The following is a 26,255-nucleotide window of genomic DNA, read 5'->3' as shown; positions in this document are numbered from 1 at the left end:
CTCGGGCCAACAAGTCCACACCGACCCGCCGAAGTGCAAACCACCCATACCCCTACATTTACCCCTTACCTAACACTACGGACAATTTAGCATGGCCAATTCACCTGACCTGCACATCTTTGGACTGTGGGAGGAAACCGGAGCACCCGGAGGAAACCCACGTAAACACAGGAAGAATGTGCAACCTCCACACAGTCAGTCGCCTGAGGCGGGAATTGAACCCGGGTCTCTGGCGCTGTGAGGCAGCAGTGCTAACCACTGTGCCACCGTGCCGCCCATGTACTATCTTATGCTGAAAGATTGGAGTGACTGCACTTGTATACACTTGAGTTTAGAAGGCTGAGAGGGAATCTGATTGAGACGAATAAGATTATTAAAAGATTGGACACTCTCGAGGCAGGAAACATGTTTCCACTGATGGGTGAGTGCCGAACCAGTTTAAAAATAAAGGATAGGCCACTTAGAACAGAGTTGAGGAGAAACATCTTCACCCAGAGAGTGTTGGGTATATCGAATGTTCTGCCCCGGAAGGCTGTGGAGGCCATGTCTCTGGATACTTTCAAGAAAGAGTTGGCTAGAGCTCTTAAGGATAGTGGAATCAAGGGTTATGGGGATAAGGCAGGAACAGGATACTGATTGAGGATGATCAGCCATGATCATAATGAATGGTGGTGCTGGCTCGAAGGTCAGAATAGCCTACTCCTGCACCTATAGTCTGTTGTCTATTGAAATGGCAACTAGTTTGCAATATATGATTGGCTAGGATCTATCGGTGTATGTGCACATATGTGCTGTGGGTGGTGGTCATCTCGGAATCCAGGTCGAGAAGGAATGTTTCAGTGTGACAGTACCTGTGCACAGTTATTAAATAGCAATAATCTAAAATTAGAGGCATCAATGAGAGAGATCCAGACTGGATGGTAACTGACATTTTCTGGGCATTTACAAATCCCAAGAAAGAAACACAAGAGTTAATTTAGACCGAAATGATAGATATAATAATAGCCTAAAATGAAAATGACATAAGTGGAAGAGTTGATTTTCGATCAAAATGCAAGAGCTAATTTCAAGCTGTAAAGGGTTGATTTCAGACTGCCATGGAAGAGTTAAAGTTGGTTGAGAAGAGTTCATGTCACAGTGAAATGAAAGAATTAATTTCAGACCAAATTGCAAAAGATGATTTTACACTGAAATCAACTCTTTAATTTCAGTGTAAAATTATCTTTTGCATTTTGATCTGAAATTAATTCTTTCATTTCATTATTTTATTTCATTTCAATTAAAGAGTTAATTTCAGACCGAGATGTAATTAACAAGTGATTTACAGGCACGTAATCAGACTGAATATGCTGTGTTGCTGTATGAATTGCATAACAAATCATCAAGAATTTCATGTGGATTATAAATAGAATGGTTTGAGATTTTTAAGTACATGTAGAGCAATTTAACTAAGGATGTCAACTGATGTTTGTAAAAAATAACAAAGAAGTTGTCCAGCCATCTGAGGTAACTGACCCCCTAAAAAGCAACTAGTTAGTTGTCTAATAGTTGCAGCACTGGGTGCAATAACAGATTATTGTGTTGTGGATGCAACCTACAATGTAGAGCTGAGTGGAAAGTTCTGCCATATTTGCATAAAGAATGTAACAATGTGACGTCGTTTAAAATCAATTTGAAAGTTGAGCTGGTTTGTTTAGATTCATGAGCAGGAGCCACAAAACTATCAACGATTCTCAGAATCGAAACAGAAAAATCTGGTTCACTTGTTTACTTCAGGGAAGGGAATCTGCAATCCTTTTCCCAAACAGTCAAAAAGCTGACTCTACTCCCAGAGAACTGTGGCCGGCTTTCAACATCGAGTTTTATAACTTCAGATCAAGAACACTTCACTCCAAGTCTACTCCCAACCCTACACTCCAGGTCTTCGCTTGAGACACAGCCAACCCCATTCCAACTGCTCATAGTCTCCATTATCACTTCTCTTCCTTCTCTAAGAAGGGTCCCTGGACTTGAGATTTTAACTCTGCTTTCTCGCCACATGTACTGCCAGTTCTGATAACATCTCAGCAATTTCTGTTTTAGCTTCTCTGCTGCCCTGGCTTACCATCGTCAGTTCCTTTGTCTGCCCACATACTCTCTCTCTCGCCTCTCCCCCATCTGCTCATTCCTTTCAACCTGCTATTCCCCCATCATCAGCATAAGTACCATCTTTATTTGGCTGCTATGATTTCTGAAGACATTCACACGACACGAAGTGTTTGCTCTTTTTCTCTCTCCCCATTGACGCTGCCAGACCTGCTGAGTTTCTCAGGCAATTTCTGTTGTTGTTTGTTTCAGATCTCCAGTATCTGCAGTCCTTGGTTTGATTTTGGTTAATCCTTGATTGCTGTCTGAAATAACCGAGCAAGTCATTCAATATCAAGTATCCCTTACAAACCACTAGAATCAATACATATTAGAGTCTTTATAATTAATTTAGTCAGAACTCTAGTCCTCGGTCATTCAGAAATGGTTTCTAGAAAAGCAACAAAAAGATTTTAACTGCAGAATAGTTTGTAAGTTAAAGATCCTGTGTGAAGAAAAACAGGCTCTTTGATGAGAGTCAATGGCTGAAAACCAACCGAGTGTTGTGTTTGTGTTAGAATAACTGATACCAAGCAATGATTACACGCTCAATTCTATCAAGGGTCATGTGTGTGGAGCGGATTTGTGTACACGTGTCTATGTACATGTGTGTATACGTGTGATTGTGCACATGCTCGTGTGCATGTACGTTTGGGTATGTGTATATTTGTGTGTGTATGGTGTGTGTGCTCCCGTGCATGTGTGTGTATGTGCAGTGAGGAAGGACAGCGATGTGTAGGTGGGACAGTATACATTGGTGGAGGGAGATGTGCATTTGAATGCTGGCTTGAGTAGGGATAATAGTTACTGAAAAGAGATTATAAGCATCTGGGATGAGTTAAGTAGCTGGGGATTTCGAGTTGTGCCTTAATTTCCAGTGGATAGTCATAATCTGGGAACTATATTTCCAGATGTTTAGCTAGTTGTGTGATTTCCTGATGGAATAATAGAAACTCTCCTGATGGAGAGGGATAAGTGTGCACTACAGGGCAAGAGTTATAGCTGGGGGCAGGGAAATTATGATGCGGTGAGGCATGACTTAGGATGTGTGGCTTGGAAAAGGAAGCTTCAAGGCAAGGGCGTAATTGATATGTGGGGCTTGTTCAAGGAGCAACTATTGAGTGTCCTTGATAAGTATGTACCCGTCAGGCAGGGAGGAAAGGGTCGTGTGAGGGAGCCGTGGTTTAATAAGGAATTGGAATCCCTTGTTAAATGGAAGAGGGCGGCCTATGTAAAGATGAGGCATGAAGGTTTAATTGGGGCTATTGAGAGTTATAAGGTAGCCAGGAAGGACCTGAAGAGAGAGCTAAGAGCAGCAAGGAGGGGACATGAAAGATCCTTAGTTGGTAGGATTAGGGAAAACCCTAAGGTTTTCTATAGGTATGTCAGGAATAAAAGAATGACTAGGGTAGGAATAGATCCAGATTCTGGATCAGTGGTGCTGGAAGAGCACATGCTCTTCCAGCACCACTGATCCAGAATCTGGTTTCCAGCATCTGCAGTCATTGTTTTTACCTCTTAGGAATAGGTCCAGTCAAGGATAGTAGTGGGAAGTTGCGTGTGGAGGCTGAAGAGATTGGGGAGATACTGAATGAATACTTTTCGTCAGTATTCAGTCAGGAACAGGACATTGTTGTCAATGTGAATACTGAGTCACAATTAAGTAGAATGGATGGCTTTGAGGTATGTAGAGAAGAGGTGTTGGAAATTATGGAAAGGGTGAAAATAGATAAGTCCCCTGGGCCTGATGGCATTTATCCTAGGATTCACTGGGAAGCAAGGGAGGAGATTGCAGAACCATTGGCCTTGATTTTTATGCCCTCGTTGTCTACAGGAGTAGTGCCAGAAGATTGGAGGCTAGCAAATGTGGTTCCCTTGTTCAAGAAGGGGAGTAGGGATAACCCTAGTAACTATAGGCCCGTGAGTCTCACTTCTGTTGTGGGCAAAGTCTTAGAGAGAATTGTAAGGGATAGGATTTATGAACATCTGGATAGGAATAATGTGATCAAGGATAGTCAGCATGGTTTTGTGAAGGGCAGGTCGTGCCTCACAAACCTTATTGAATTCTTTGAGAAGGTGACTAAGGAGGTGGACGAGGGGAAAGCAGTAGATGTGGTGCATATGGATTTTAGTAAGGCGTTTGATAAGGTTCCCCATGGTAGACTACTGCAAAAAATATGGAGGTATGGCATTGAGGGTGAGTTGGAGGTTTGGATTAGGAGTTGGCTGGCCGGAAGAAGACAGAGGGTAGTAGTTGATGGCAAAGGTTCATCTTAGAGTGCCGTCACTAGCGGTGTTCCGCAAGGATCTGTTTTGGGACCATTGCTGTTTGTCATTTTTATAAATGACCTGGAGGAGGGGTTAGAAGGTTGGGTGAGCAAGTTTGCAGATGATACGAAAGTCAGAGGAGTTGTAGACAGTGAGGAAGGATGTGTCAGGTTACAGCTGGATATAGATAAGCTGCAGAACTGGGCAGAAAGGTGGCAAATGGAGTTCAATGTAGCTAAGTGTGAGGTGATTCACTTTGGTAAGAGTAACAAAAAGATGGGGTACTGGGCTAATGGTCGGATACTTGGTAGTGTGGATGAGCAGAAGGATCTTGGTGTCCATGTACACAGATGTTTGAAAGTTGCCACCCAGGTAAATAGTGCGATGAAGAAGGCATATGGCGTTCTGGCTTTTATTGGTAGAGGAATTGAGTTCCGGAGTACTGAGGTCATGTTGCAGTTGTATAAGACTCTGGTGCGGTCGCATCTGGAGTATTGTGTGCAGTTTTGGTCGCCTTACTATAGGAAGGATGTGGAGGCACTGGAACGGGTGCAGAGGAGGTTTACCAGGATGTTGCTTGGTATGGTAGAAAGATCGTATGAGGAAAGGCTGAGGCACTTGGGGTTGTTTTCGTTGGAGAAAAGAAGGTTTAGGGGTGACTTGATAGAGGTGTACAAGATGATTAGGGGTTTAGATAGGGTCAACAGTGAGAATCTTTTTCCACGTATGGAGTCAGCTATTACAAGTGGGCATAGCTTTAAATTAAGGGGGTTAGGTATAGGACAGATGTTAGGGGTAGGTTCTTTACTCAGCGAGTCGTGAGTTCGTGGAATGCCCTGCCAGTAGCAGTGGTGGGCTCTCCCTCATTATGGGCATTTAAGCGGGCATTGGATAGGCATATGGAGGATAGTGGGCTAGTGTAGGTTAGGTGGGCTTGGATTGGCACAACATCGAGGGCCAATGGGCCTGTACTGCGCTGTATTCTTCTATGTTCTATGTTCTATGTTCTAAACTGGTGTTAGGTAGAGGATAGAATCCACTTCAAGGTGCGTGTAATTTGTACAAAAGACATACCAATATTTAAGATTTAGGTAGATCCTGAAATCAACCCGGGGTTCAAGCAGCTGGGATTTATATAGAAGTGAGTACCAAGCTGGAACCTGGGCGAGGCTTTGTCTGTTGGATAACAGCTCGGTGCAGGATTAGGCCATTCAGGCCCTTTTGTCTGCTTTGCCATTCAATATGATCATGGCTGATTTCATCTTGATCTCAACTCCACTTCCTGCCCATTCTCTACAAGCCTTCAATCTGTTACTAATTAACAATCTGTCTGTCTCCTGAAATTTACTCAATGATCCAGCATCCATCACATGCTGAGGGAGTGAATTCTATAGTTTCATGACCCTTTGATAGAAGTATTTTCTCCTCTTCTCTGGTTTAAATCTGCTCAACCCTTATCCTAAAATGATGACCTCTCAGTCTAGACGGCTCTACATCAGGAAACATCTCTCCGTCGACCTTGTCAATTCCCTTCAGAAGTTTTTCTACCTCAATTGGATTTCCTTTCATTCTTCTAAACTCCAGAAAGTATCGGTCTAACCTGCTCTGTCTCTTTTCATTTCACAATCCCCTCATCTCTGGAATCAACCAAGTGAACCTCCTTTGATGTACCATTGATGCAATTACTCAAATGAATAGACAAAAATTGCGTACAATGCTCTCACTAACATTTGTACAGTTACTGCAACATTTCCCTTCTGTCATAGTCTATCCTTTTAGCGATAAATGCCAAAATTCAATTGGTTTTCCTTATTACCTGTTGTCCCTGCCAGTGAGATTTTTGTATTTCCTGCACAAGGACACCCTGATTCCTCTGAATTAAGTTTTTTCTCTCCATTTAGATAATAAATTGCCTTTTCATTCCTCTGAGTGATATGTAAAAACTTCATGCAAGAGTTAATTTTAGCCTGTAATCTGAAAGAACAAACAAATGGTTGGCAATTCTTAGCCAGGACTTTGAGCAAAGGTTGCAGCTTGTTTGTTTACATTGCATAAGTGATAAGTAGAAGTTCATTGCTGGCTATTATCTAATCAAGAATTGAATATGCTTTCTTAGTCGAATTACAGATAGCCAGACCTGGTTAGAGGGTTGGGTATAATTTAGCGTTTCAGCTGGATTTGTAAGAATAACATACAGTTTGGAATATTTCAGACTTGTGACGGTAGGTTTATGCATTGAGCAACATACACTGGGCTTGTGGATAAATGTGCAATGTTCGCTTAAAGATGCAACATGCTGCAGTGAATTGCTGGCTGTAATCTAAACAGAAATTTGGTCGGTTTTTGTAGGCTGGTTAATTGTAACCATGCTCTTCACAAAAGCTTGCTTGGTTCACTGCAGTGATCAGAACCTGTTATCCTGACCACAGCTGGAATATAGGTGGCTCCAGAGGAACTGCAATGTTCCTGAATCTCAATATACTCCTTCCTGGCCTTGCATGCCACTTAGTTTACTGAAAATGGAGCTGGTCACCAATCATTCTCGAAGTACAAGAAAGAATGGAATCAAATGAATGGGGTAGCAGCAAATTGTAGACTTAGATCTAACAGGGGACTGGACCTTGTGAGGTGTCTAATGCCTGGGAATGCATTGTGGGCTTTCACCTAATGAAGGGTTTAAGTGGTTTATGTACAAGTCGTGTATTTCCTGAGAACAATTTCAGCTTTTAATTCTAAACAAGTAGATTTGGCATAATCCTTTAAAATTTGCGTCACATGTACACAGGATGTTTAAGAAGGCACGTAGCACGCTTGGCTTCATTACTCAGACCTTTAAGTAAAGGAGTTGGGACATCATGTTGCGGTTATATAGGATGTTGATGAGGCCTCTATAGTGCTGTGTCCAGTTTTGGTTATCCTGTTATAGGAAGGATCTTATTAAACTAGCGAGGTTCAGAAAAGATTTCCAAGGATGTTGCGGGGAAAGGAGGGTTTGGTATATTAAAATAGACTGGAAAGGCTGGCATGTTTTTCACCAGAGCGAAAGAGGTTGAGGACTGACCTTATTGAAGCTTGTAAAATGATGAGGAGTATCGATAAGGGGAATAGCAAAGGCCTTTTTTTCCCTAGAGTGGAGAAGTGCAAAATGAGGATTTAATTTTAGATGGGAGGAGAAAGGTTTAAAAAGGACATGAGGGACAACTTTTTTACACAGACAGTGTTTCTCATGTGGAATGAACTGTCAGACATTGTGGTGAATGCGGGTCCAGTTACAATATAACAAAACATTTGAATAGGTACATGAATAGGAAAGGTTTAGTGGGATATGGGCCAAGGGCAAGCAGATGTTGGGATCAACTTAGTTTGGGATTATGGTTGGCATGGACTAGTGGAACTGAAGGCTGTATGACCCTATGACTTTGTAAGCGCTGAGAAAATATTTTGGAGTCAAGAGTTATCGAATTGTTGTGACAGGAGGAAGCAGGAGGCCATTTAGTCCATTGTGCTTGCATCAGCACTTCAAATGAGCATCACGACACAATCTCCACCCTTACTCTCCACACCCTTGCAAACTGCTTCTCTCGAAATAGCCATCCGCTTGAATGTCTCAACGTGTTCCAGCCTGATAGTGCCTCTGTTTAAAATCTTTTGTGGTGCATTGGTAATGTCCTTACCTCTGAGCCAAGAGGTCAAGATTCAAGCCCACCTGCTCCAGAGATGCACCCTAATATCTCTGAACAGGTTGACTTGAAAGTATCCAGTGACCTGGTGGTATTATTGGTAGACTTTTTTTATCCAGAGATCCAACTAACATTCTGGGGATTTGGATTCGAGTCCTGCTATGTCAGATGGTGGAGTTTGAATTAAATACTAATGGAGAAATAAGAGTCTCATGATTGTCAGGAACCATATGGTCCAGTTTAGAGCAGAAAATCGGCTGTTCTTACCTGATCTGGCTTAAACGTGACTCCAGACCCACAGCAATGTGGTTGACCCATCAGTCCTGAGGAGAGGTCACTGAACCTGAAACGTTAACATGATTTCACTCCTTTGATGCTGAGTTTTTTTGTCAGAACTCCTAGCCTATCACCTACACGCAAGAGCATGGCTCATGCAGCTCTGGGGCAATCGTGACCCTGAACTCAACAATGGAGATGGCAATACACATCAGAGTGTCATATTTAGAATCTTTCTTACAGGATTCAGTTATTCCTTTGTACTTGAGCAATGCTAATGAGACTTTTCACTGATTAGCTTGTAAAAACCCCAGGGAATCCTCACTCTGAGTTTTCTTGCTAATTTTCTAATATATTATGCATGTTTGCATCGTCGCTTGTGATCCATTCCGTGCGAAATATAGCAGCCTAGAGCAGTACGCTCCCTGAAGGGGATGTTGCAGTTTATCCCCGTATTGATCAGATGATTTGGTGGCTTGTTTGTTCAGAGGAGTCAAACAATAAACTGAACAAACACCAATGGCAATTCAGGCACGTGGGAGTCAACTCATTTAAGGCAACGGAGAGATAAGCCCTTCTGAGAGTCTCGGGAGTGACAAAACAAGCTTTTGTACTAAATCCAGCACTTGGCTTGGCACCAGAATTAACACATTCGCAATTTGGAAAGTGAAAGTGAGAATTGGAGCTGGATTTCCTGCTTATCAAACCGGATTTCTTATGTAATTGGATCCTTTAGATATCGGGCACACATGGACAAATTGGGCAGACCAATGGCAAGAAGGAAATAAATTGGGGCGGGGGAGGGGAGGTTGGGAACAGTGCATTTTACGGAATTACACAACGTAGTACTATTACAAGTAGCTTACAGAGATACCAGGAGGGGGATAGTTAAGGCCATAAAAGCAGAAGTAGGCATTCAGCCCATAGGGTCTGCACTGCCATTCAGCAAGACATCAGCTGATCTCATAATTCTCAACTCCACTTCTCTTTCTATTTTCCTTACCCTTAATTAATAAAATCTCTGTCAGCCTTGAATATGCTTAATGACCCAACTTCTATGGTAAAGATTTCCACTGATTCCCCACTCTCTGAGAGAAGAAATTCCTCTTCATCTCTATCTTAAATATGCGGCCACATAGTCTGAGATTATGCCCTCTGGTCTTAGACTCTCAAATGAAGGAAAATAACATACCCGCATTGACTCAAGAATCACACTGAGAATCATAAGCATTTCAATGGGGGTGCCTCTCATTCTTTTAAAAGTCAAAGAGAACAGGTCCAACATTGCGAATGGAATGCTGACTTTTATAGCTAAAGGAATAGAATATAAATGTAAAGAAGAAGTATTGTTGCCACAATACAAGGCATTGGGGAGATCACACTTGCAGTGTTGTGCGCAGTTTGGTCCCATTATTTGAGGAAAGATGTAGTTACACAGGAGACTGTTCAGAGGAGGTTCACTGGATTTATCCCAGAGATAAGGGGTTTGTCGTATGAAGAACTGTCTAGGCCCGTATTCTCTGGAATTTAGAAAACTAAGGGGAGATGAAGTTGAGGTATTCAAGATGATAAACAGTTTGGATAAAAAGGACGTGGGGCGGATGCTTCCAATTGTGGAGCATTCTAGGACGAGAGGCCAGAGTCTCAGGAGAAGAGGTAGCAAATTTTATACAGAGTTGAGGAGAAACTATTTCTCCTGGAGGGTTTTCGATCTGTGGAATTCACTACCCCAAAATGTGGTGAGTGAATTTTAAAATAATTTAGACAGTTTCTTTTATTGGTAATGGGTTGAAGGGATATGGGGAGAAGGCAGGAAATGGGGGAGGGGAGGAGCATATCAGCCATGATCAAATGGTGAAGCAGACTTGATGGGCCGAATGCTCTAATTCTGCTCCTATATCTTATGAACTTATGAAACTATTCAACCTCTCCCCATAAGACAGTCCCACTAATACAGTCCCTTCATACATAAGAACAGCCTAGTGAAGCATCTTTGGAGTGCCTCCTGCTCCAATCTTTATTGCCTTTGATAAGTGGACCAAACCTTTTCACAGTCTTCAGCAGTCTATGATTAAATTAATTCAATTTTGTCAGCAACAATTTTGCAAAAAGATAGTGCGTGGAAAAGCCCAAGAACACCTGAATTTCGTTGACAGAATCAAAAAAAAAGAACAGGCAGGTTGCACAAAATCATTTCAAAAACTTAGGATGCAACTAGCTTCTTATGTCTGGATGGCACACTCTACGAAGGATTTGTGGATCCATGGATACTTATCTCAGTGCTTCTGTGAATGAAGACTTTTAAATAAAACATTAGGTGAAATGTCGGTAATTCCTTTTGGATCCAAATAGTAAGTGTTAGATATGATTACGGCAGGGTTAGATGAAATATTATCACCGAAATGGAATGTAGCTAGAAATAGTTCACTTAGCTCCAGTCGATAATCTCTTGAATATTTCTGTTCTGATTTGTATTTTGTAATGATCGTAAATATTACATCATTACGTTAAAGCAATAGCTTGTCTTGTTGGTTATCCTTGCACCTCGTGTTTAATGAGAAACTTTCTGCTTTGGCTGGGCAGAATCACCTGCAAGAGATTTGGGTCAGACTCATCGTCCTGTGAAGAGGAGACTGCAAGGCAGATGAAGCCTTTGCGTGTAGAAAATGAGGCAGACGGAGAAATGGACAAGAGGCCCGAAAACAAGCAGTGGGAGGTGGAAGAGAAAGTGGAAAAGATGGAGCCGACTGATCACTTTAATATCCAAACCAAAGCCTCAACAGGTGCGAATGCCTTCTTCCTCTCCATCCCATTCGCCTCCAAACTCCCTCTTCTTTACATAAATTCTCTCTTTTCTTACACCTGTCATTGCCCCCTTCCCCTTTCTTCTGCTTTACTCTCTGCCCCACCTTTAACTCCCCTTCCCCAAGCCATTCAGCCCTTCGACCCTGTTCTGCATTTGCTAGGATCGTGGCAGATCTGACATTTCTCATGTCCACTTTCCTAATCTCGTCCGGTAGTGCTTGATGCCCTGACTGATCATAAAACTATCTGTCTCAGCCTGAAAAATGCATAAGGACTCTGCTCCCCCAGCTCTCTGTAGCAGGGAGTTCCAAAGGCTCCCAACCCTCAGAGAGAATAATTTCTGTCTTAAATTGCTGTCACTTTATTCTGAGACTATGCCTTATGGTTCTAGACTCTCCCATGAGGAGAAACATTCCCTCAACATTTGCTCGGTCAAACTCCTCAATAATCCTACATCTCTCAATGAGATCACCTCCCTAAACTCCAGTGAGTCGAGTTGGCAAATGTATAGTATTTGAAATGACATTAATTCTACTCATTTGCCAATCATATCCATAAGGAGCCTATTAGACTCAAAACTGTTCAATGTTTACTTGGGTTCACGGTCAACATGACAGCTAAATATAGATAAATTATTCTTTATTAAGAGCTGGAATTGCAGATTTAATTTCAAGACTTTGCTCTCTGCAGCTCCATATTACTCAACCAGCAGACATCGACCTTTCATTCGTGCTTTATCTCATTCTGCTTCATATTTTGAGAAAATTAATTAATTACCTTTCGAGATGTTAAAGTACAGCCGTCACAATCTGAGTTTGGACGATCTCTGCTCTTAATTAACTTTGGAGTAGATATTGTTACGACACATCAGTGAACCCTTCCATTAATTAAATGAAACACCCATAAAAGCTCACCTCACCTCGTAATCTGTTAAAATATGAGTGACAGTAAACTCCCAAATATCAATATTTAAAGAACATAATATCAATTTATTCCTTAGTTGTAAAATTGAACATTAAACAACAACTATTTACAACTTTAAACCCCATTTCCTTTAACTGTTTATTATCTGCCTCCAACTCTATACTAATATACTGTTCCAATATAAAAAAATCAAAGTTACATCAACTTAATTTCAAAACCACAGAGGGGCTGTTGTCTCAAATATCTCCCGGGAGCGTCTTTTTTCTTTTACTGTGAAGATGCTTCATATGAAAAGGTAACTTTGATAGAGTCACCGAGTCATAGAGATGTACAGCATGGAAACAGAGCCTTCGGTCCAACTCGTCCATGCCGACCAGTTATCGCTACCAAATCTACTCCCACCTGCCAGAATCCAGCCCATATCCCACCAAACCCTTCCTATTCGCATACCCATCCAGATGCCTTTTAAATGCTGCAATCGGACTTGCCTCCACCACTTCCTCTGGCAGCACATTCCATGCACGTACCACCCTCTATGTGAAAATGTTGCCCTGAGGTCTCTTTTATATCTTTTCCCTCTCACCCTAAACCTATGCCCTCTAGTTCTGTCTACTCCTATCCTGTCCCTCATTACATTATAAACCTCTATAAGGTCACCCCTAAGACTCCAATACTCCAGGGAAAACAGCCCTGGCCTATTCAACCTATTTCAATAGCTCAAATTCTCCAACCCTAGCAACATCCTTGTAAATCTTTTCTGAACCCTTTTAAGTTTCACAATGCTTTCCCATAGGAAGGAGACCAGAATTGCACACAATATTCCAACAGCGGCCTAACCAATATGCTCTACAACCATAACATGACCTCCCAACTCCTGTACTCAATACACTAATCAATAAAGGAAAGCATACCAAACGCTTTCTTCACTATCCTATCTACATGCGACTCCACTTCAAAGAGTTATGAACCTGCACTCCAAGATCTCTTTGTTCAGCAGCACTCCCTAGGACCTAAGTGTGTAAGGCCTGCTAAGATTTGCTTTCCAAAATGCATTTATCTAAATTAAAACTTTCTGCCACTTTGCAGCTCATTGTTTGAGTTGATCAATATCCCATTGTAATCAAAGTTAACCTTCTTCGCTGTTCGCTACACCTCCAGTTTTGGTGTCATCTGCAAACTTAGTAACTATATTTCTTATTCTCACATCAAAATCATTTACATAAATGTTGAAAAGTAGTGGACCCAGCACCTATCCTTGTGGCACTTCACTGGTCACAGGCCTCCTGTCTAAAAAACAACCCCCACCCCCACCTCCCACACCCTGAGACAGTTCTGTATCCAAATGGCTAGTTCTCCCTGTACTCCATGAGATCTAACCTTGCTAACCAGTCTCCTATGGGGAACTTTGTGGAATGCCTTACATCTACCGCTCTGCCCTCATCAATCCTCTTTGTTACTTCTTTTAAAAACTCAATGTTTTTGAATGGCAGTCTTTCTTGATGGCAGTCACACTGCCTCACTTTCAAAGTGCCTGCCTTTTTTATACCCCAAACATCGTATCATTCATTGATTGAATCTTGGCAAAACAATAAATTCAAACTCGATTGGGTTTTAGTATCCTGGGATATAATTTAAACTGATTCATTAAATTCGAGTTGTTGTCAAAACAACAACCAACTCAGGCATCAATTTCACACCCAAATGTCACATATTTTCAATTTTCCAGTACACTCTGGGACTTCTAGTTAATCATATGACAGGTATCAGTGCAAAACAGCATTCATTCTCTCTTAAGAGTACAGTACATACCTTCAAATTCATAATCAGATATTGTTCTCGTCATCATTTGCAGGTGCCTGTGTTGGAATGGGGTGTAAGAAGTTAAAAAATCACAGACCACGTTATAGTCCAACAAGTCAATATGAAAACACTAGCTTTCAGAGTGCTGCTCTCCTTCATCAGGTGGTTTGAAGGAGCAGTGCTCCGAAAGCTAGTGCTTCCAAATAAAGCTGTTGTACTATACACTGGTATTGTGTGATTTTTAACTTTGTTCTCGTAAATCAAGCCCTGAGACTCTCGAAGGTTGTGCATCTTTAGAAGGTGTGTTTGAGGGAAGAGGTAACAATATTGTCACTGGGCTTGAAGTAGAGGTTTATAAAACAGGGTCAGTCCTTTTATCCTTGTCTGCATGTCTGCTGTAACGAACAGCATTACATTAGCTCAGCAATTTGTCTTTGCCCTCCCCAATCTCCCCAATCTCAGTTCCCTGGCTCTCCTCCCTGATCTGAATTAGGTGTGACAGGTCAAATGAATGGCCTTTTGTGTTGCTGCAAAGGGAAAGGAAACCTACTGATCTCAGTACTTCTTGCAGTCCCTTAGAGCTGCCACATTTTCTTTCCAGAGTAATTTCTGGCATGTTTGACGCTCTAGCTCTCTACACCAAACCCCCCTCCCCACGCCCACCCTGCAGGGACTGATGTGAAGATGGACAAAGTCCGCTCGTTCAGAAGTTGCATCTTCTCCAGACTCTTTGTCACTCACCTGATGTGGATTTCCGTCCTGCAGCTCCGACACTACTTATTCATCGGCACCCTGAACCCCATGCTCATGCTGATGTCCAATGGTGATACCACAGAGGGTAAGGCGTCGAGTCACGTCAGCGATCAATGACCAAGGTTGGAGAGGAGGGAGAAATAGCAAGACTGAGCGAGGAAACAAGAAAAGGAAAGATGGCTAGGCTGAGGTGGAGCCAGAGAGTTTTGGCCCAGATGGAAATAATGGGAGAGCACGAAGAGTTTGCAATTGCATGGCAGAGAACAGAGAAGAGTATCACAGAATCACTCCTGTGTGCAAAGAGGTCATTCCGCCCATCATGTGACCAGCCGCTTTATAATCTCGTGGCAATCCACTGCCTTTGGTTCATATCTCTGCATGACATTGCTCCCCAAGTAGATTCATAAAGCTGTACATCATGGAAACAGACCCTTCAGTCCAATTCATCCGAACCGTCCCATCTTCCTAAATTAATCTAGTCCCATTTGCCAGCACTTGGCCCATAATCCTCTAAAGCCTTCCTATTCGCATACCCATTCATATGCCTTTTAAATGTTCTAATTGTTCCAGCCTCCACCACTTCCTTTGGCAGCTCATTCCATATACACACCACTTTCTGCGTGAAAACATTATTCTTTTGGTCCCTTTTAGATCTTTCCCCTCTCATCCTAAACCTATGCCTTCTGATTCTGGAATCCACCACCGTGGAGAAAAAGATCTTCGCTATTTACCGTATCCAAGACCATTATGACATTATAAACCTCTAAAAGGTCATTCCCTCGGCCTCTGACGCTCCAGGGAAAACAACCCCAGCCTATTCAGTCTCTCCCAATAGCTCAAACACTCCAATGAATCTTTTTTCTGAACTCTTCCAATTTTAGCAACATCCTTCCGATAGCAGGGAGACCAGAATTGCATACAATATTCCAAACGTGGTCTAACCAATGTCCTGTACAGCTGCAACATGACCTCCCAACACCTATACTCAATGCTCTGACCAAACGCTTTCTTCACTGTCCTATCTACCTGGACTCAACTGTCAAGGAACTAAGAATCTGCACTCCAAAGTTTCTTTGTTCAGCAACTCTCCCCAGGACCTTACCATTAAGTGTATAAGTCCTGCCCTGATTTACCTTTCCAAAATGCAGCACGTCACATTTACCTAAATTATACTCCATCTGCCACTCCACGGCCCATTGGTCCCCTTTTGATTCAATGCAGCACCTCCCAAATAACAATCCAATTCCTTCACAGAAGAGGAGAGCAATCACATCTGCAAATTAATGGGGACCCTTTGATTTAAGAATAGGTGGGGCTGAAATGCTAGGAGGATGACAGTGGGGGAGAGAATGAGACAGGAAGCAGAGGGAAAGAAGAGTAAGATGTGAGAGTTTGGGAGAGATAGGTTAGAGAGGCTACCAGATGAATATCTGGATGCACATTGGGATCTGAGTTGTGGTACAAACTGGGGCATACCTCGTCATACGAAGGATGATACCTATCCCACACATGGGTGTGAATTTAAAGGGTTCACGTTCAGTTTGCCTTCTCAAGGTGGGTTTGTTTTGTGTTAAGAAGATGGTTGATGTAGGATATAACTTGAAATCATCTGTACACACATTTACAAATATTAACTTATATACATTGAGAGTTCCATTCCAAACGATACTGATACTCAGCTTCCAGACTGTACTGGGCCTTTTTAGATATCTGTGTCTAAATGCATCATGACATGTGGATCCCAAACCTCATCAAAATCTGGTGACCTTTTCCACAATGGGATCTGCATCCCAACCCCAAATCAGGACAATCCACACGCTAAATGCCAATTAAACAGTAATAAATAAATTGACAATTAATAATGACTTTCCATTTTTTAATCAGACCAGTCGTCCAATACAAAATGGCTCTATGCCACAAATCCACATATCGGGGGGTGGGGGGGGGGGGGCGGGGCGGGGAACACACATACAAAGAACAGTGCATGTAAATTGCTGGAGAAACGCAGCAGGTCTGGCAGCGTCAGTGGAGAGAGAAATAGAGTTAATGTTTTCATTCCACGTGACCCTTCAGCCTGGACTCAAAATGTTTATTCTGCTTTCTCTCTCCACTGAAGCTGCCAGACCTGTTGAGTTTCTGCAGCAATCTCAGTTTCCATTCTGCATATCAGGAAAAATGTTTAGATAAATGTGTTAGGAAATATTTAAGTTGTATTTGATTGTAATTCTTTGTTTGTTTATTTGCTTCTCTACTTTTTAACACCCTCTCTGGCTCACTTCATATCTCCCTTTGTTCCCTCCTCCCAACTCTCTCTCTCTCTCTCTCTCTTTCTACCTACATCCTTAGTGAGCAAGTATACAAATGCATTCGCCCTCACACAGATCTGTGGTTTTTTCTGTGCTCCCTGGAATGGGATAGTGTTGGACTGGCTGCAACAAACAGACAAAACATCCAAAGCTGTTTCAGGTAAATGGAAATCACCATGGAGTCCCTTCGCGATGTTAGGAACACTCAGATTTCAACCAGTCTTGCATAATCCTGATGAGCAAATTGAACACTCTTTGAATAGAGCCAATGCATGAATGGCCAGGCTTCAAGGTTGAGTATCCTCTCAGTCTCGGCTAATCGAGAGAGCTGACGTTTCGGGCGTCAGCCCTGATCCTGGCAAATCTTCTGCACCCTCTCTAATGTGATCACGTCCCTCCTATAATGTGGATTCCAGAGCTGCAAACAATACTCCAGCTGTGGTCTGACAGACGTTTTATCCAGATCCCGCATCACCTCACTCCCACTCTCAGATTAAAACAATCCATGGACGTGTTCTGAAGTGCTGTCCTTTCTCAGGAAATCTGAGGCTAACACAAAGCTCCTTCAGAGCTTCACTGTTTCTACCAGCTGCCCTTACCCTACCCCCAGTCCTGAAAAACAGTTACATCTGAAGTGTCGACTTCTCCACCTCCTTATGATGCCTGACTTGCTGTGTTTTTTCAGCCTCCTGCTTGTCCAGCTTTCAGATTTTACGGTCATTGGTCTTTAGGTCTCTGTAACTCACATGACAGAGCTCTGATCTTACAGAATCTGAGGCCCTTTACATAGGAAAACGAAATTCCTTCTTTTTCAGGATATCCAGATGTGATCTGCTTCTACTTTGTGTGTTTCAATTGTGGGTATTGAGTATTTCTGCCCCCTACCCCAGTAAGTCCATTTCCCATCATTTCAGCCTCCCTTGCTCTCAAATAGTCCACTCAACTCTCTCTCTCAGCATCATCGAATGACACTTGAGATCCCTCGGCTCCCCCGCTCCCCCAAACTCCATTCTTCCCAACCCTACTCCCAGGTTAATCTAGTTGTGAACATTTTCCATCTCAGGTGATCTGGTATCAAACACGAAATCACATTCCCAATACTGACTGGGTGCTCTGTCAGTCACAATTAAAACAGCTCCCAGCCTCAGAGATGGACACAGATCCCTCAGACTCAAAGACAGAGAGAGCTGGACAAGTCCGTGGTGACAAAGAACATTGAACATTTGGAGACCAGTGACCCTTTTTGAGTCTGACAGCAGATCGGAAAAGGCTGACAGGGAAGGGGGTGTAAGAAAACATGAATAGGTGGATACAGAGCCAAGAAAGAGAGACAGGAACTCCTGAATAGAAAAGGGATGGAAGATAGTAAGCCAGAGAAGAAATGAGGCTTGGATAGGTGGGAATGGGGCTATGAATGAGTGATAATGCTGAAAAAAGCACATGCCATAACAGGACCTGGGCTGTACGGAGGTGGACATGGAGGAAGCTGTTCAGGCTTTAACATTATTGAATTTGATGTTGAGTCCTAAAGGCTACAGGGTCCCCAACCGGAAAATGGGACATTGTTCTTCCAGATTGTGCTGAGCTTCGCTGCAGCAAGCCTGAGAATGAGATGCTGGCCAGGGAACAAGAGGGTGTGTAGAAGTTGCGGGCAACTAGAAGCTCAGGGAGCTTTGAGGAATGGGGGCTGCTCATTGAGATCACTCCCTCGGCTTACTGCTTCTGTCCACAGATTCCCTCCGCTGTCTCTGTAAGTCCATAAGGTATAGAAGGAGAGTGAGGCCATTCGTCCCCTCAACCCTGCTCTGCCATTCAATCGTCAGTGATATGTTTTTCAACCCATTCTCCTGCCTTCTGCCCATAACCTTTGATCACCTAACAAATCAAGAACCCATATATCTTAAATACACTCAATGACTCTGCTTCCACATCCTTTCTCTGACAATGAGTTCCTTCTCATCTCAGTTCTAAAGGGTCTTCCCTTTATCCTGAAGCTGTTTCCTCGGGTCCTAGTCTCCCTAATAATTGAAACATTTTCTCCATGTCCATTCTATCCAGGTTTCTCAGCATTCTGTACATTTCAATCGGATTTCCATTCATCCTTCTGAACTCCATCGGGTACTATTCGAGAGTCCTCAATTGTTTCTCAAGTGACAAACATTTCATCCCCAGGATCATTCTTGTGAACCTGCACTGGACCCAATGTCCATACATCCTTCCTTAGATATGGGCCCAGAACTGCTCACAATATTCCAAATACAGCCTGACATCAAACAGACTCAACAACACATCTCTGCACTAGCATTCTAGCCCTCTCTGAAATGAATGCTAACATTGAATTTGCCTTCCTAAGTGCCAGCTGTATCTGTACGTTAACCTGAAGAATAACGTGAACTTGCACCAACAAGTCCTTTTGAGCTTCAGATTTCTGAAACCTTTCCCCATTCAAAAAGTACCTAACAAAGTGCATAGCCTCATAGACAGAGTCAGGCAAACCGCATGTAGGTATTCATCTCTCACAAAACTGCAGGGGGGGATGTTTCTAAGATATCATCCTCATTTTGAGTCAGATCCCTTCTCACACTCTTCTGCTTGTTTCATCTGTTTATTTTTAAGATCCACTTCATCCCGCATCTTTCCCTCTGGCCCTTATATCTGGAGGACTTGAGTATAAGGATGCAGAAGTTATGCTGCATTTATGCAAAATCGTGGTTAGACCCCACTTGTGTACTGTCAGCAGATCTAGGAATTACACCTCAGGAAGGATGCATTGGCCTTGGAAGGTGTACAACGTAGGTTTATAAGAGTTATGCCTGGACTCCAGGGTTGAAAAGCGAGGACACAAATTTTGTCAGCTTGCTCTAGGACTTAGAAATGTAAGGGGTGATCGAGTGCAGTTTGAAGCTATTAACAGAGTAAATAAAGGTGAACGATTTCCTCTGGTTGTAAATTGTAAAATGAGTCTGAGAATTAGTGCTAGATCATTCAGGAGAGATGTTCGGAAGCACTTCTACACACAATGACTAGTAGAGGTTTGGAACTCTCTTCCACAAATAACAATGGATGCAGTGACAGTTCTTAATGTTGGCAAATCGTCAGGCATCTTTGGTGCATCTAAGTCACTGATGCTAATTCCCTTCCTCCCCTCACCGCCCCCCACCCCCACCTCCCTTGACTCAAGTCCATCCTAGTTCTGGCTGTGATTATAAGTCTTTCTATCTAACCAGCCTTGCTCTCCTTCTTTGTCAGATTCAGTTGTTTCAAAGCGATTGGCTGGCATGAGGTCAGCTGTGGTTTCCCTCATTATCACCATCACTCAGTGTGTCCTGTTCTCGATATCGGCAACTATTCCCGTCCTGGAGGTTCAGTACATGTCCTTTATCCTACAAGTGATCAACCATTCCTTCCTATACGGGGGAGATGCTGCATTCATCAGCATTGTGTAAGTCTAGCCTCCATTATTTGGTGGGAAATCTTTCTTTCCGAGTAACAATGGGGAGGCAATGGCCTCGTGGCATTATCATCTGACTACTGATCCAGAAACTCGGGTAATATTCTGAGGACCCAGGTTCGAATCCTGCCGTGGCAGATGGCAGAATTTGAATTCAATAAAAAATAAGCCTGGAATTAGGGATCTCCCAATGACCAGAAAAATAATTGCCGAATGTCAGAGGAAAAAAAATACTGGCTGACTAATCCCTTCAGGGAGGGCCTCCATGAGGTTCCACAGCAATCCACAGGCGATTGACTCTCAACTGTTGTCTAAAATGGCCCAGCAAGCCCTCAGTTGTACCAATTGTTCAGCCTACACGATCTGGGCTGCAGCAGTAGCTTACCACCACGTTCTCAAGAGCAACTATGGATGGGAAATAAATTGTAGTCCAGCAATGGCCATCTCCAATGAGCTAGTAACACAAAAAATGCCTCCCAGCCGGTTCGATCTGTGATTGGGAATGATGTGGTTAAGATGGTGCAGTGGTAATGTCAGCTGACTAGTCATCGTCTCCACTTCTCTGGGCCCACTCCACCAACGTTCTAGATCCTTGGCACCATCAGGACAAGGTAGGGAGCGTGAACTTGTGCCCCATCTGGCACCTTTGCAATGCTCCTTCACCAACGCATGCCAAACCAGTCAACTCTATCAGCACAATGGAAATGATCAGCAGACGCATTGGAGCATCACCCACAAGTTCCACACTTGGAAATGCCTTCACTGTTCCTGTCAAAATCCAAAAACCTTCCTTCCTAATAGTAGGTAGATGGAATAGTGAAGAAGGCATTTGATGTACTTTCCTTTATTGTTCAGAGTATTGTTTACAGGAGTTGGGAGGTCACTTTGCAGCTGTACAGGACATTGGTTAGGCCACTGTTGGAATATTGCGTACAATTCTGGTCTCCTGCCTATCTGAAAAATGTTGTGAGACTTGAAAGGACTCAGAAAAGATTTACAAGGATGTTGCCAGGTTTGGAAGATTTGAGCTACAGGGAGAGGCTGGGGTTGTTTTTTCCTGGAGCGTTGGAGGCTGAGGGGTGACCTTATAGAAGTTTATAAAATCATGAAGGGAATGGATAGTATAAATAAACAAAGCCTTTATTCCCGCAGTGGGGATTCCAGAACTAGATGGCATAGGTTTAGGATGAGAGGGGAAAGATGTAAAAGAGACCGAAGTGTCAACTGTTTCGTTCAGAGGGCGATACATATATGGAATGATCTGCCAGAGGAAGTGATGGAGGCTCGTACAATTGCAACAGTTAAAAAGCATCTGGACTGGTATATGAATAGGAAGGGTTTGGAGGGATTTGGGCCGGGTGCTGACAGGGGGAGCTAGTTGGGTTGGGATATCAGGTCGGCATGGACGAGTTGGACCGAAGGGTCTGTTTCCATGTTGTACATCTGTATGAATCCATGACTCTACTGCCAGTGTGTCATGGCTGGTGTGGAATGGCGCCAAATCATGAGTTCAATTCCCGTACCAGCTGAGGTTGCCATGAAGGTCTTGCCTTTGCAAATTCTCCACTCATCTGAGCCTCAGGTTAAACCACAACCAATTCCGTCGCAGTAACGAAAGAGCCACCCCGTGTTTGGTTAAGAATATGGTGGCTTGATCTTTACCCCATCACGAGGGGTACCATGGATTAAGAAAGTAGATCCCACCACAATCTTAAAGACAATGAGTGACTGGCAATAGACATCATACCTGCCAACTGATGCCCATATCCCATTAAAGGTACATTAAGTGATTCAAAGAATCTGATTTTGAAATGTGGTCTCAGTGATAGTGACACTGACAGCCATCATCGGATATTGTGGAAACAAACAGGACGGGAAGGAAGTCATTCTACCCTTACTTGGTGTCAATGTGATGATGGATACTCAACAATGTGTTTGCAAGATGCTCAACTCGAGGTCAACTAAGGGGTGGGGGGTGGGGGGGGGGGGGGGTGGGGGGTGAAACAAAGGCTGCTTCCACACTCCAGTGATTCTACAAGATGAGTTGATTGCTTAGAATCCCAACATTATAATCTATGCAATAAGCCTCTACTTGAAAAATCTCTTGAACCCACGGTCCCTTGAATAGTTGATCGAAGCATAAAGCAAAGTTTTAGCCAGAGAGGGGTATAGTAATAAAACTTCTTACGAAATGTAAGTTTTCGGGCTATTGTGCAAATGCAAACATGGGATGCCAGATAAACTGACGAGAATGTAAATGTTTTAATAACCAAATGACTTAAAATATGTGGTTGGTAGTTTGTGTGAAAATAATGCTAAGCTGAATGTACCTCTCCCTGATTGCACTGGAAATGGGAGTTTTACCAGGATGGCGCTTTGGCTGAAGAGTTTCAGTTATGGAGAAAGGTTAGACAGATTGGGATTGTATTCCTTGCAACAGAGGAGAGTGAAGGGGGACGGAATTTAGGTGTATAAAATCATGAGGGGCATAGCTAGTGTCGACAGGCAGAAACTATTCCCCCTTGACAGAAGTGTCAATAAACAGAGGGAATAGATTCAAGTGAGGGAGCAGGAGGTTTAGAGGAAATTCAGGGAAATTTCCTTCATTCAGAGGATGGGGTGGGAATGTGGAACTTGTTGCCTGTAAGGGTGGGAGAGGCAGAAACCCTCATCACATTGAAGAATGATTTAGATGTGCATTTGCCAAGGCATACAAAGTGAAAGTGCTGGGAAATTGGATTAGAATAGGTAGCTGGTGGTTTTTTGACTAGTGCTGATTTGAAAGGCAAAAAAAAGCCTTTAGGTGCTGGAAGTCTCCATGATTCTATGGCAGGCTGATAGTGAACATCTTGCTCAATGTCATTCTCTGATTCGTTTCCTTCATTCCTGTTCTTTCTTGTTCCCTTCAGGTACCCTTCCTGTCATTTTGGGAAAATCTATGGCGTGGGACAGACTCTCTCAGCATTTATTTCGCTGCTTCAGTACCCTTGCTTCGCACTGATCCAGGGACCCTTGAATAATGACCCTCTTTTTGTGAGTGTGTGCCACCAATCAGGATTTTCAGATCCCCTCTGTGAATATTCCTGAAAAAGCCAAGGGTCAAATATGAAGCACATATGAGGCATGTTCTGAAGTATCAGACTTGGAGTGTGAGGGCGTGTCACAGAAGATGGGGAAGACACAGAGAATGCGGGAAGACACAAGATGGAGAAAAAGAGGATAGATGGAACAGAAGAAAAGATCGAGATTGGAACTAGAGAATGTAGAGTGAGAGAAATTGAGAGGAGGTGAGAGTAGAGGGAGAGAGGAGTGAAGAATATGGGGAGGACAGAGACAAGAGTTGGCAGGGGGAGAGAGAGAGAGATAGGGTGTATAGAGTTGATTGAGAGAGCGAGGACATAGAAAGAAAGAAGAGGTTTGGAAATGGGAGAGAGAGGAGAGAGTGAAGAGAGAGAGAGGGACAGAGAAGAGAAAGGGGGAGGGAAGAAGAGAGCACAGGGAGAGAGAATGAGGCAATAAGAGAAAATCGAGGGAGATCAGGAGAGAGGGAATGTTGAAATGATGAAGGAGTGAGAGGTGAGAAGGAGAAGGGATTTGGAAGTGGACAGTATGAAAGGAGGAAGAGGGAAATGGGAGTGAGAAAGAGAGTGAGGAGTGAGGTTGGATAGCGAGAAGGGGAAGGGCAGAAATTCCAAAGAGAGAGACAGGGCACGAAAGAGTGAGAAAGAGAGAGAGAGAAAGAGAGAGAGAGATGAAAAGATAAATAAGTTGAGGAGGGGAATGAGTGGAGTATCTCTGACGCCACTATTTCAAAATATAATCAAACGAGAAGTCTCTTCTAGTTTCCAAAAGGTGAAGACAGATGTGTAGCTGATCTCACACCCTCTTTGTTATCTGTCCGGGCCTCTAAAAGGAATATAATACTGAGACACAGAATTAGGTTGTTTTCTGGAGGCAACTAACCCTCAGAGAAAAATCCACTTAAATCATCGTTATATTAAGCACAGGCAAACAAGAGAAACAAATGCAACTTGTCAGTAGAACTGAGAACAAGAAATTTACCAAGATGTTACCTGGGCTGGAGAGTCTCAGTTATGAAGAGAGTTTGGACAGGCTGGGGCTGTTTTCCTTAGAGCAGAGGAGACTGAGAGGGGACATGATTTTGATGGATAATATAATGAGGCGCAAAGATAGGGCAGGAATATTTCCCTTTGACAGAGGGATCAATGACCCAGGGCATGGATTTAATGTAAAGGGTCAGGGGTTTTAAAGGGGACATGAGGAAATGTTTTTCACCCAGAGGGTGGTGGGATTGTGGCACCCACTGCTTGTTAATGGTGGGAGAGTAAGAAACACTCATCACACTGAAGAGGTAATTAGATATGCACTTGCGATGCAGAGGAAGATAAGGCTGTGGGCCAAGCGATGGGAAATGGGATTGGAATAGTTAGGTGGTTGGTTTTGGCTTGCACAGATTTGATGGGCTGAAGAGTCTTCCTTGTGTTGTAGCCCTCAATGACTTTCAGAAAAGACAGGTTGAAGATTAATCAAGCATAAGGAAGAATTAAGACATGAAATGGCACATTGTCTTCCTGAGTACATTATTTGAACTAATATGCGACACAGGTTCAATATTGAATCACTACAGTGCAAAAAGAGGCCATTCAGTCCATCAAGTCAACACTGATCCTCCAAAGAGAATCCAACCCAGACCAACCACCACCCAATCTATGTACTTACACTTCCCATGGCTAGCCCACCCAGCCTGCACACTCTGGGCAATTTTTCATGGCCAATTCACCTGAACTGCACATCTTTGGACCATAGGAGGAGACTGGAGCACCCAGAGGAAACCTACACAGACACAGAGAGAACTTGCAAACTCCACTCAACCAGTCATGCTAGGGTGAATTGAACCCAGGTCCCTGCTAACACAATGGTTAGCACTGCTGCGAGGTAGCAGTGCTAACCATTGTGTCACACTGCCATTCCAGCTCAAAGCAAAATAGTTTGAAATGATAGAAAGCAAAACCTGGCAGTGATTGGAACAAATTGGATTTCCTTTTGGAAACTGCAGGAAAAATACATGGAAAAGATGGCGTTCTCCTACTCTGCATCTTTCTATTGTTTCAGGAAAGGAAGATCGAGATTGAATGCATTGGGATATTCTCATTGTTGTGAACTTTTCTCTCCATTTTGATGCAGGTGAACATTGGATTCATTGTTCTGGTAATCCTAACCTACACACATCCCTTAAACCTGTACCTGCACTGGCGACAGGAACTCCAACAAAGCAGAACAAAACAGAATCCCCAAGTTGGGGTCAAAATACAGGGAGATGAGCTGACGAAGGACACAGATGTCTGAGCTGCTCGCCCGTTACTCGTTATGTGTGTGTCGGGTCTATCCGTCTATGTGTGTACATCAGTCTGTGTGTATCTGTGTGACAATATGTGTATGTGTGTGACTGTGTGTGTGTGTGTCTGTTGTCCCTGTGTGAATCTCTATGTATATGTGAGAGTATGTTTATTTCTGTGTCTGTGAGTATGTATGTGTGTCTGTGATAATCAATGTGTCTGTGGGTGTGTTTTGAATTTAGTAGGGTTGAGGGCTGCAGTTTGGATGTAGACGAGGAGGGCTTTGGGAGTAAAGTGGAGCCTGGGAACCCACAGAAGTGTGGTGTGCAGTACGGAGGGGTTAGGTGGACGAGGTGATGATGTGAAGGTTGAGCCTTCATATGGTGGGGGGTAAGACTGCTTGAGACAAGGTGATTGTGAAGTTTGGATGTGAAGTAAAGTACAGAATGAAACCTATGCCAAGCCAATCATTTATTTGAAAGTATCAATGACAAAACCTTTCGATTCTGAT

At 43.1% G+C, this 26,255-nt stretch overlaps 1 protein-coding gene across 3 annotated transcripts in view; it reads left to right on the top strand.

Annotated features, from left to right (window-relative positions):
• Nucleotides 1-25,986, top strand: part of LOC122544122 (equilibrative nucleobase transporter 1-like) — a 45,445-nt gene extending 19,459 nt beyond the window's left edge. For all 3 annotated transcript variants that reach the window (XM_087981586.1, XM_087981585.1, XM_087981587.1), the window contains 6 exons: nucleotides 10,932-11,131; nucleotides 14,548-14,715; nucleotides 16,977-17,096; nucleotides 20,186-20,378; nucleotides 23,297-23,420; nucleotides 25,593-25,986. In XM_087981586.1, the coding sequence (XP_087837712.1) occupies nucleotides 10,932-11,131; nucleotides 14,548-14,715; nucleotides 16,977-17,096; nucleotides 20,186-20,378; nucleotides 23,297-23,420; nucleotides 25,593-25,754 (967 nt within the window). In that variant the 3' untranslated portion in view covers nucleotides 25,755-25,986. The remainder of the gene's footprint in view (nucleotides 1-10,931; nucleotides 11,132-14,547; nucleotides 14,716-16,976; nucleotides 17,097-20,185; nucleotides 20,379-23,296; nucleotides 23,421-25,592) is intronic.
• Nucleotides 25,987-26,255: the final 269 nt, after the last annotated feature.

The sequence above is a fragment of the Chiloscyllium plagiosum genome, unplaced genomic scaffold (assembly GCF_037043375.1).
Source record: "Chiloscyllium plagiosum isolate Xiang-an unplaced genomic scaffold, Cpla_swu_hap1 HiC_scaffold_40, whole genome shotgun sequence".
Taxonomy (NCBI): domain Eukaryota; kingdom Metazoa; phylum Chordata; class Chondrichthyes; order Orectolobiformes; family Hemiscylliidae; genus Chiloscyllium; species Chiloscyllium plagiosum.
The sequence above is the reverse complement of the archived record's forward strand: the minus strand, read 5'-3'. Positions and strand labels throughout refer to the sequence as shown.